The 12,290-nt window shown below is 35.5% G+C and overlaps 1 protein-coding gene across 1 annotated transcript; it reads left to right on the top strand.

The window, feature by feature from the left end:
- The first annotated feature begins 4,657 nt into the window (after nucleotides 1–4,657).
- On the top strand, nucleotides 4,658–8,519 carry LOC110463376. Its single transcript, XM_021517911.1, has 2 exons — nucleotides 4,658–4,900; nucleotides 8,016–8,519. Exons 1-2 carry the CDS (start codon nucleotides 4,886–4,888, stop codon nucleotides 8,457–8,459), a joined length of 459 nt encoding a protein of 152 aa, XP_021373586.1. The 5' UTR covers nucleotides 4,658–4,885; the 3' UTR covers nucleotides 8,460–8,519.
- Nucleotides 8,520–12,290: the final 3,771 nt, after the last annotated feature.

Genomic DNA, 12,290 nt, shown 5'->3' with positions numbered 1-12,290 from the left:
GCATCTCTAAGTCTGTAAAATTTTCTTTGAGTTTTGGCATTCTGCTACGTTTTGTCCATTTCACATAACCTGTTGCTAGAAAGACATGCCAATCAGCGCTGGTACTTGTGTATTGTCTCGAGAGAACACCAATGTCATCCTAGAAAGACATACCAATCAGCCCTTGTACTTGTGTATTGTCTCGAGAGAACACCAATGTCATCCTAGAAAGACATACCAATCAGCGCTGGTACTTGTGTATTGTCTCGAGAGAACACCATTGTCATCCTAGAAAGACATACCAATCAGCACTGGTACTTGTGTACTGTCTCGAGAGAACACCAATCAGCACTGGTACTTGTGTATTGTCTCGAGAGAACACCAGTGTCATCCTAGAAAGACATACCAATCAGCACTGGTACTTGTGTATTGTCTCGAGAGAACACCAATGTCGTCCTAGAAAGACATACCAATCAGCGCTGGTGCTTGTGTATTGTCTCGAGAGAACACCAATGTCATCCTAGAAAGACATGCCAATCAGCGCTGGTACTTGTGTATTGTCTCGAGAGAACACCATTGTCCTCCTAGAAAGACATACCAATCAGCACTGGTACTTGTGTATTGTCTCGAGAGAACACCAATGGCATCCTAGAAAGACATACCAATCAGCGCTGGTACTTGTGTATTGCCTCGAGAGAACACCATTGTCATCCTAGAAAGACATACCAACCAGCACTGGTACTTGTGTACTGTCTCGAGAGAACACCAATCAGCACTTGTACTTGTGTATTGTCTCGAGAGAACACTAATGTCATCCTAGAAAGACATACCAATCAGCGCTGGGACTTGTGTATTGTCTCGAGAGAACACCAATGTCATCCTAGAAAGACATGCCAATCAGCGCTGGTACTTGTGTATTGTCTCGAGAGAACACCAATGTCATCCTTTTCTCACGTCTTTATTCCTTGTTACATCCCTCTCCAGTTTCCATGATGAACGTCTTTGTTATTCGTGTCACATCAAAATCCGAATATTGGCGTGCTGAAATCAATTACAACAGTAATCCCGCCTGTACGAGGGCGGCGTGGTACGGCTCTTTGTAAATTGTATCTGATAGAATTCGGCATGCGAATTGCAAACAATGCAGTTTAAGGAAGCATTGCAGTTTTATTCGCCTGATTTTGTTATTTACAACGTCAATTGCATTAAACATAAGAACATCTCTACTTTCTTGCAAACGATGGACTTTGTGTTTATGTTATGCCGACTGCTTCCTGATAATCGACATTCGTTGATTGTTTATGAATAAAGATTAGTCCAGCCCAAATAAATAGTGATTTAATTAACAGTCGTAACATAATTTCATTCTGTAATGTATATATATATATTTATATCAACGTCTGTTTATTAATCATTTGATGGACTGAAATACATTCAATCTGAAGATTATTTTCACAATTCAAATTACACAAGCAGTCAGTTGTGGGGTACAAGTTTTCAAAAGCGTTGGCATACTGTTTCTTAACGTTTAAAACGCAAACTGCTATCTTGATTGATTGGTCAAAACGCGAGTTTGTTTTGCAAAAACGGTCAACATTACAGTGAGAATTGGTATTCAGCTTTAGTTTAGTCATAGTGAAAGCACAAAGCGTTTCAAAACATTGATCCCAAAAAAAGTACTTCAGTAGTAATCATATAAAACTCATGGACAGATTTATATACTCCTTATACAATCCCTCCAAACATGATAGCAGGCTAGCACAGCAACGATAGGGCAGTACTCCACGTGGTGTTACGAGGGTTAGGATGCACTGCAGATTAATTAATTATAAGCTTTGGGCGGTCTACAAATAGAGGCAGTGTAAGAGACTTAGGACAAGAAAAGCTATATTTGTCCGGGTTATGCGTTTTGTCTCGCATCCAGCGGACGTTAATTAAACCACGATAGAAATATCCTTATCAACTATCCGCCGGTGTGATTCATCTAGATAAACGAAGCAGATAGACTAAAGTACATTACACAATTACGGTGCAAAATACTAACACGAATTAAATACTCTGGCCTAAAGTCATTAGTTGTATCAACCAAAGGAATGGAACAGAATCCTGCATTATCTTTAAAAGACTATTCCGACAACTTCTTCATATGTAAAGAAAATGCTTATGTCTCAAACGACTTTTTGGATAAGGTATATTCACCCTACTTCTCTTTTGTTATATAATCTGTTACCGCTCTGGTTAAATGTTGCAAAATATTTAAATATCATCACTCACGCATTTAGCTGCTTTCAGTTAACATTCATAGGAAATATGAATGCCAACTGGACACAAGGCAAACTCAATGAAGCGCGCTTTATAACCCCACCATATAGCGGCAATGTCCCACGATGGCAAATCTAAGTAGATACCAGATACATATACGACCGTGTTGTTATCACTATGGTATAAAATATATACTAGATACTTTCATAACTATAATGTTTGCCGCTAGATAACATTAAATGATCTCGCTTATTAACCGACGGAAATTTCTTTTATGCCATTTTGTCCATTGATAATAATAATGCACGAGTTTTCTCTGGTAAAAATGAACAAAAAGATTTCGAACAAACCATAATTCAAACCAAAGATTTATGACAGTGTTTTAAAATAGGGTATGGGGTTCTTCAATAACTCAATGATACATGTGTATTATCTTCTACTCCATAGTTGCTTAGTTAAGATGTATTATCTGTTTACACTAGTAAGACTGACTTGACTGGCTGGTTATTGCTGTGATCACAGATGTCTGGCTGATCCCCATTCTCCCGTCTCAAAGCGGGTTTTGGGCAGATCACAAATCAACTGGAACAGCTCTCGTTAATAAAACTGGGAACTATATATGGGAACAAAGGGATTAACTTAACTATTTTAACAATTTTTGTTGCCTTCCTTGTTTTTCTTGTCCCTCTCTTTGTTACTACTCTTTTCTTTCCCTTCTTCTTCAAAAACAGTACAATGGTACATACCACTTGATATCATGGTTTCAATCATAAACTGTTTTCGTTTGTATTCTCTTTTCGTTCTTTTTTTTTCTCAACCACAACGCATATATTATATTCAATGCGTCTTGGTTCAAACTTATATAGAGTCAGGAGGCATATGAAAATAATTGTGTGTCTAAATTGGTATCTCATTTGATCTAATATTTATGAGAATGTTAAAAAATTTCAAAGCAAACAAACAAACAAAATGTATGAAAATTGAGAATGTGAAATTGAAATATAATGTGTATGAATGATGTACTGTTCTGTTGAATAACTTATAAAAAATAAAATTAAACAAAATGTTGTCTGAATTTTTGTTTCCTGTTTACTACTTTATTTTCACTGACGAGTTTACTTCGCGGATTACTGACTTTAAAAATAAAATGCAAAAATAAAATGTACACGATCACCAAAATCACCATTGATATGGTAATAACAATACTTCTAGTTTCTTAGGTTAGTTATTGATACAACGGCATCATAGATAACTTGTATTGCTATGTGGTCAAAAATAAAGGACAAAATACCGCATCAAATCAAAAAGAAAGCAACCGAAACGGAAAGACTTCAAAACAAACCGAAGAACATTATACACCCTCCCAAAAAACCAAGAAGAGAAATAAGGATCCATATTCATAAAACCGTTCACGTGCTTAAATTAGAATTTCTGCTCAAGGCGATTAAGTTGTAACTTTTCAAAGTGATACATATTTCACATTTTTTTAAAAATATTTTTTAAGTTTTGAGAGATTGCTTTGATGACAAGTTTATATAGTTTGACTGTGTCGAATGACTTCAGCGAATTACATTCAGGTTTGATTGTGAGAAGAATATACAGTCTGTGATATTTAATTGTGGGACTATTATTAATGTTTGTATTCTTTACGTGTTGTATATATACATTAATGGGGGTCATATTGTAAATTAAACTCGTCTAAATTATGTCACCCTGGAAAAATAAAAGGTTTCATTATTATGATTATTTTAGAATTGGTGTATGAGCATAAGAAAATGTTCATGTAATCGGGTTCAGGTGTTCCAAAGAAGAAGTTTTCCTCACACCACAGTCTTTGTATATACTAGTTCCCATTACCGATAACATTGGAAGTTGTACATATGAAATTTCGAAAAATACATATGACAGCATTGGTTTTCATCTTTTTAATTTTTAATTTGTTACATATTACAAAAAATCTGCGGTAAAGCATACGTATCTGATGTTATATAAAGACCAATCAGTGATAAAGCCGACAACACAACTACGGGACATCGTAAAGATACGTGCTCAATCCCTTCATCCTACAATAGTTAGCTGGTTCCGAAAAGATTTGTTAGCTTCACCGAAACAAAACCCTTATGAACGACAGAAATGTTATAACTATTTCAAAAGATATAATATAAAAATATTTTTGTTTCCGTAAATCAACAAATCTGTTCCATGGAATAACTTGAGGTGGAATCTAAAGTTCTGATGAAGATAAATATTCTGACAATATTTAAACGTTGTTTTGTGAACGAGTAATATTAAGCTAACAATGCAGATGTGTCTTGTGTCCAAGAAGAAGGTTATGTGGACTACAAGTATTACCGGAGAATACTATCAGAATTCTCTACGTAACAGATTCATTACTAGCGTGGCGTGTGATGGGTGGTAATGAGGAATGCGCTGTAAAGGAGGAAACGAGATAGCATTCGAATGTAGATAATCCACTAATCCGCTAATCTCCGTTGACAAGTGTCTTTTGTGGGAGGTTCAAAGACGAACATCCGTATATATTCCGGAATTTTGTTACCGGCTTTGTAAAGTATGCCAGTAAATTAGGAAGACCAGTTGATAGAAAAGTGTCTACGAAAGGAACAGAAATTTTCGAACCGGAAAAATGGCATATATTAATGTAAGTAATCCATTTTTGACATACCATTTGTACTGTTGTATAAATTAGCCTAAGTCAAATTGTTTCAGTAATATATGGTTTCAGTTCATGAAACCTGAATCTGAGGTTAATCATGATTTTTTTTTATTTAAGATAATTACGGAACATTTGAGAAGCTTTGGCCTCGTCAATTTATGTTTGTTGTGATATAGTGTAAATATCGATATGTTTAGTTCATATTTTCTTAACGATGATACTTGTCTATGTGCAAAGCAAGACACATATATATCCATCTAAATTCAACAATAAAACAATAATGCATAGCATACGACTTTTTATCATAAACAAGTTTGATAAAATATTATATAAAATATATATTGACTATTTTGCCTACTCGAAATGATATCGAAAGCTAAAATTTACGATAGGTAATTTACGTTCCCGCTTATTTTTCACCTGTTGATCTCCTGAATGAATCTAATATATAACATATACATAGTAAGCCGTAACGGAAAAAAATATTTCGGCGAATTCAACATGATGTGAAAAAAGCATATCTAGTATGTAGTACCAGAAAATGTACGCAGATGATTTCAGCATGACATGGAAAACATTATTAATATAAATAGTAAGTAGTAATGTTATGATTTTTGGGCGAGTAGAACTTCGTGTTAAAAACATGCTATATACATTAGTAAACAAAATTATTTGAGCGGATCTAACAATTGACGATATTGTTTTTGAAGAAAAAAACCATTTGGCGGTGTGAAAATATTACCGATTAAAGAAAATAAAACATGATATGGAGATATATTCATTGAATTTACCAATACAGTGCCTTGATTTAACAGCATGTCTTACGTTACGAAATATCACTTATATCAGCCAAACAGGCAATTTATTACAGACAAGCAAAACTAGAGCAGATGTGATTTCTTAAAAAAAAGGGGCAATATTGTAGTCATTTGACTTCTTATATTCATCATTTTCTGTTGCTGCTCCCTTATTTTCTGTATCGCTCAGTTCAGAATAATTGTTGATTTTCTTTATAATATACATGATAATTTAATCATTCAACAACAAAAGAATAATGCATAGAATACGACCTTATTCACGGCAAATTGTGTTAAATCGATGGCTGGCGTGCCTGGGGCGATCCAAGCATGAATAAGATCTCAATAAAACTAATTTTATCTTCTATACTAATAACTATGAACGTTTTTTTCAAAACATGTTCGTTTCGAAACATAAGAGGTACTAATAGGTTTAACAAACGGTCAAAAACGAAATTACATTAAGCTCCATCAACACTAGCACAAAGATATGTGTCAGGTCAGGTATGCGGGATATGTAGCTTTCCTTTCTATCCGTATTTTACATATATTTCGGAATTCTTTAGTCACGGACCTTTTCATTCTTTTGATCTTTAGTAGTCTGCCAGTCCCAACCGTTGTCCGCAGCTTTCTAGCTGGAATTTATTCTTACAATAATATTTCAAGTATGAATCTGATGTATCCTGAAGGTGTTAAACTGTAACGTTGTGAAGGCTTTAGTACGCGTTTCCGTCTTTTCGCGTTATTACACATATGTCTCGAAACCCTTCAATCCTTTTAACTTCACTACCCATAACGTTACAAGTCTTAAATCTCTTTTCGAAAAACAAATTACTGTCTTAAAAAATTCAAGCTATCTGAACGCTGTTGGTTTTTTTTATGACATAGGAGTCACCAAAGCCAATATTTAAATTGACGTTTGTCTTTTACCTTTAAGTTTATTTTGGTCGAGCATTTGTTGACCCTAACGACCTAGTCTGTGTTGAATGGCCGTTAAGGATGTTACAATAATAATAATCTTCACTACCACTGGTACGTACTAAGGGGGTGAGACTGTCAAAGGGTTCAGCAATATGTTTACTTTGTGCGGGTTGCTGCGTCCAAAAGTTGCATCATTTTTTATAATATTTGTGATTATTTTTTCACGAATGGTTAATGGATTATTGGTCATACAAATAGGTGAAAATATTCTGTAAGTAAAATTCTTTTATAATGTAAAATATATCTGTTACTTAGAAAGAATTAATTATACATAAAACTAATTATATGAGTTGTTTTATTTGCCGGTAACAATACATTATTAATGGATGTAATAAAATGCTTAAATAATTATATTTGGCTGACCTGGTAAATACATATTTTAAGATTTTTCAAATTTTCGTTCGCACCATAGTATACCATACAAAATATAGAGCTTGTTTTACAGCAGCAATTGAACAAGTATTTTGCAACCAATATTAATAACATTAATGGTTGTTTTGGACTCGGTTTTAATGAGGGAGGAAAGTGAGATGTAGATATGGCCTATGCGCAGTCGCGAGAGGACAATTTCCTCTCTGCGATCTGCACTGATAAGCAATATAATACATTTATTTAGGATTGTATACGTTTTGGCTTCAAATGCATTGTTTTACTATAAACATATTGATACTGGTCTTTACAGATGTGAACAATGATAACCGTAATCACACGTCAACAATAAACAAGTTGTTTCATTTAAATATTTGCACTCGAAAATTTATCACAGCGATAATGGTGTAAGCCCATCAATCACAAAACACAATGAAAGCTGATTGTTAAGGTTGATTGCCCAACTGGAGGGAACAACACACATTTAGTACTCAAATAGCACTATATAGGTAATAGATGTTCTTTATAGACACATTGGTCCTGAAGACTAGCGAAACTTTCGCTGTATTATTTTTATTCGGTAATGGGTTGACGTGAAACATGTGCAGTTTGACAGAGCCAGTTTCATTCGATGGTTACTCAAAAGTAAATGTGACGCAACAATACAAAGTCCACTTGTCTGGAAGACTACACAATTGCTTTTGACACGAATCGACGATATCGTATTGTTTTGATTTCCCCTATGACGTCATCAATTATGTTAAAACTTGTATGTCGTATTGTTACTGCGCAGCCACCAACAACAAACTTAATCTCATATCACGGAGGCCATTTAACTATTTAATCTATTCCTGAAATGTATTTGTTGCTTGTATATCAAAAAAGTTCACGTGATGAACAAAAACGGAAGATTTATCAGACTTTTTAAATGTTCCGCCGTTTTTTATTTGCAGGCGGAAGTATCCCATTGGCTGTGCACATGTGTAGTCATCGCAACGATGTTGATGGTTTTTGGGCGGTGCGAGGCAGGTATCCTCGACAAATCAGATGAGTCAGAAATAAACTTTCGATCTACAAACATAGAAGGAAGAGAACACGGATATATGCAGGAATCCGAATTCAAACGAGGATTTTGGGACAAACGTGGGTATGGCGACAAAAGAGGATATGGCGACAAGCGGGAGAGTTTTGAGCCGGAAGTTGGCTCCACCGGACTTTTATCCTATTTTAGAAGCGTACTTCCGCTTGTATTGGACACTTACGCAGAGAATGTCGCCATGACGAAAGACAAACAATTGCATCAAAATGACTTAAAGAGAGGTTTCTGGGACAAACGTGGTTATGGCGACAAAAAACGTTCATATCCTCATCTGTCGGGTAGATACTTGAAATTTTAGTTTTCGAGAAAAACTGGTTGAGCTTATTTAGATGTCAATTAAAACAGATGAATAAAAAGATGTAAAATATTAAATCTTTGTTATGATGGTTTTCGTTGAATGTTATAAAACTGGTAACCGATAAAACGGGGCACAGTACTGATTGGATACATTGTGTTTTCAGTAACATTTCAGTCTCCAGTGTTCCAGGCCCCGGATCATGAAACGAACTTAACTCTAAGATTATCTTAAGTATTGACTTTGCCAATTACAGATAACGTCACGAAAAGTGACGTCATTCGTGATTGGCTAAGCAAAACCTTAAGTCTAAGATTATTTTATGATCTCGACGCCTGAACTTCATATGCAAGCTAGTTCCCGTACTTCGTGGGAGAGACTACCGGCGAAATGTACAGAGACAAGTTCTGTATCGGTACGAATGAATTACCGAATACGGAGATATTTTGGATTTGTTCATGGCATTTCTATTGAATTTGCATGGTTTTACATAACTGTCCCACCTATGGAACTGTCTGAAGATATGTGGCACTTACACTCTGCTCATTTCAAGTGCATGAGTACGAGAACAGGGCGTTCTGTGTTAAGCTGAAGTATCTTAAGAATATGTGTATCCATCCCTGCTCTTTCCCCCCGACAAATTTAAAATAATGCTGATATGTGTATCGCCCTATTAACAGCTTAAGTCATTTAGGATGGTGTTTCCGTATGTATAACGTATTTGAATGTGTGTGTGTGTGTGGGGGGGGGGGGGGGGTATATTGGTGTATTGCCTCCCTGCGATAGGTCAGATCTGATGCCAACTTTAGAGTGCTACCTAATAAAATACCATGCCAAAAGCACACAGAATAGTATTCCATCCGGTAAGTTATGCTTGATAACTAGTTGTTACCATTAACCAAAAATTGCTTAACGTTAAGCAGGTAAAACAACTACCATGTTTAAGGACTTTGTATGTCCCGACAAAGGGACAGAACCCACTTGCATCCTCACTTGAGCAAACGTTCAACGCAAAGGCCAAACGTGAGATATTGTCGAAAAGGGCGCTAAATAACATAAACGTTGTTAGGGAATATAGGAAAAATTTAAAGATTTCAAATGTTTCAATCGCTGCAGCAGATGTGTTTTGGTTACTTTAGTGTCCCGAAGTAGACGGCAAAAATGTGAATCTCCAATACTGCAAGGGGTTCCCACATTAGTTGCCTCCTTCGACATGCGGTTGGTAATAACAGCAGGTGTGTTCTTTTCTCAATCCCCGATCATTATGAGTGTATAATCCTACATATCTGTGTGTCATCGGCATTTAATAGAGATAGAGCACGTCATAGCGACAGTCTCCCACCCCCACCTAAATAAAGTTCATAGAAGAATGAACTTGCTCATCCAAATGAGTGCAATCGTAAGTGCCGACTATTTATTGTTTAAATACAATAAACAATCTGTTCCCCTTGGGGAAACAACCTCCATGTCAAACATTCAGTCAACTTGTTCTTGATTTATTTTTCTTATTCAGTTTCGTAGATTTTTGACGATGAATGCAAGTAAACACGAGTAGCGTCCCTTGTGGCGGGACATTGTAAAGGGAATTTCTGTTGGGTGTGCCAAGGTCAAATATGCTAGTATAAATTCTTAAGTCAATATCGTGTTGGTGAAACATTTTGCCTTTTGGCTTAGTTATAATCCTTTTTTTTATAAAAAAAATCTAACCAGTTTAAAGGTATTTTTGTCTTGGAAATAAAAATACTTTCCACAACATTTAAATTAAGTCACAGTTCCAAAGTCAAAATACAGCACATAGTAGCTACATTACTTCATTAATATGTCAATCTGGCAAACAACTAGCCGCTTCCTATACTCTCGGCTAGAAATTCTCCTTAGCGCATTCGGTAGACCATAAGCTAGTAAACAAGAGGTCCCAGGGACAAATAATGATGACCTCTGTTACAAAAAGTTGAAATATATTGATGTATAGATAGCTATTGGAATTGTATACAGAACTTTTATCCGAAACGAAACTTAATTCTGTGTTATATAGTCGACAATATACTATAGGTGTATTAATTCTGGCGGTATTTTTTATTTTAGTAGCTTTCGGGCCACAACTCGTCCGTTTATTTATGTCCACCGCTAAATTTACAATATACATCACAGGCTAGCATACTAGAACATAGAGTTTCACGGTAGAGTAATTCAGAACTAACCTGTATATATATACGTGAAAGTTTTTTTTTGTCTTGAATGCTTCCACGCCGTTCCGTAGTCGTTGTTCTGATATGACCCATACGACCTCTGTGCACCCGGCATGTTCATGTGTTATAGTCTATTTCAGAAAATATCAGTTGTAGCCATTTATAAATGTAAGTGCGCTAATAAGTCGTAACACAATCGTCACGATAAAATGTGATAGTGTTGATATAAGTAGGATTTCGCTATTTTATTATTCATTATCATTATATTAAGGCTGCCTGTTGTAAACTTGTCATAACTTATTTTGTACAACTATCATATTGCAAATATTGTGAATGTTTGTATGTAGCACAAAGACAATTGCAAGAAATAGGAGCATAACTGTCTGTGATGGCGGGAAGGTTTGACCTCTGACTTGTTGATATGAACCCAGCTTGAGGGTTGATATTAACCTGTATATTAGTACAATACCACGCGACCAATTAGCGTTTACTGCCGACCCGGGACTTACTATGTAGACATTTCGAGGACCAAAGTTACTGTCCCACCTGCAATACTTTGATAACATATGCTGACGTGTGACTTTTATACCTCATTCCATGACCACATATATTTCGTTAACAACATATACCGCAGAAACGAAAAGTCCCTCTGTGTTACTGTAACGTGCGGGCGGTCACCCATCCAACTACTGACCACGCTCGACGTTGCTGAACCAGTGAGCTGGTCCCCGGTTTATACCGCATCACCGGAAAAGACATTACAAAATAACTCAGAACCACAAGCATTCTTTGGATTCAATAATCAGCGATTGATTTTCGAGTTTAATTGATGTCATGACCTATAAGTTTAAAATCAATATCTGGTTAAGATATTCAACAAGCATCTTGTTTAAGAAAATTCGACATGTTTGATATAAAACGATCCTTTTCACTGCCGTCCTGCCAACTCGCTTTATGTAATTACTTTCTGTCGACCAGACATATTTCCGACGAGATAAGATAGTGACAATCTGTCTGTCTGTCTCATGTATAAATGTATGTGTGTGTATGAGTATATATGTGGGTGTATTTGTATGTGTTTTATGTTTTTTGTGTATACGTGCTATATGTTTATGCTTGTTTGTAATATTATGTTGTATATGTAATTTGTCAGTGTGTGAAAGAAGTATGTTTTGTGTTCTTGTCCTGTACTCTATTTGCAAATATTTCATTTTCCCATTGCCCTTCCTATTTATTTATTTTATTGTTTGACTGGCATCCCTTATCAAAATATTTATATATGTATAAATATATATATATACGCTTCGATGCAGTATATGTATATACATATTTATGAAAAAATGGCTGGGGGAATAAAATATTTGTAAAAAAATAAATAAAAATAAATAATGACAAACATAAACACTTTCCATGTCCCTCCTATGTCTTTTTCTCTCAGTTTTGTTTTGTGTGCTTCGGATTTGCCGAAAATGTTTGAGAAATCGTTCCCCACTTTAATTTACTATTATATAATAGAAAAACCAATCCATCGACGATATTATATCATATGCGTCTACTAAGTATTTTAGACCAAACTCTTTCCACAAGTAAAACAAGGGAGAAAAAAATTCGTTCATACAAGAAACCAACCTCGATTTCCGGGGGC

The sequence above is a fragment of the Mizuhopecten yessoensis genome, unplaced genomic scaffold, assembly GCF_002113885.1.
Source record: "Mizuhopecten yessoensis strain PY_sf001 unplaced genomic scaffold, ASM211388v2 scaffold10893, whole genome shotgun sequence".
In the NCBI taxonomy this organism is placed as follows: domain Eukaryota; kingdom Metazoa; phylum Mollusca; class Bivalvia; order Pectinida; family Pectinidae; genus Mizuhopecten; species Mizuhopecten yessoensis.
Note: the sequence above shows the minus strand (reverse complement) of the source record. Positions and strands in the feature narration are given on the sequence as shown.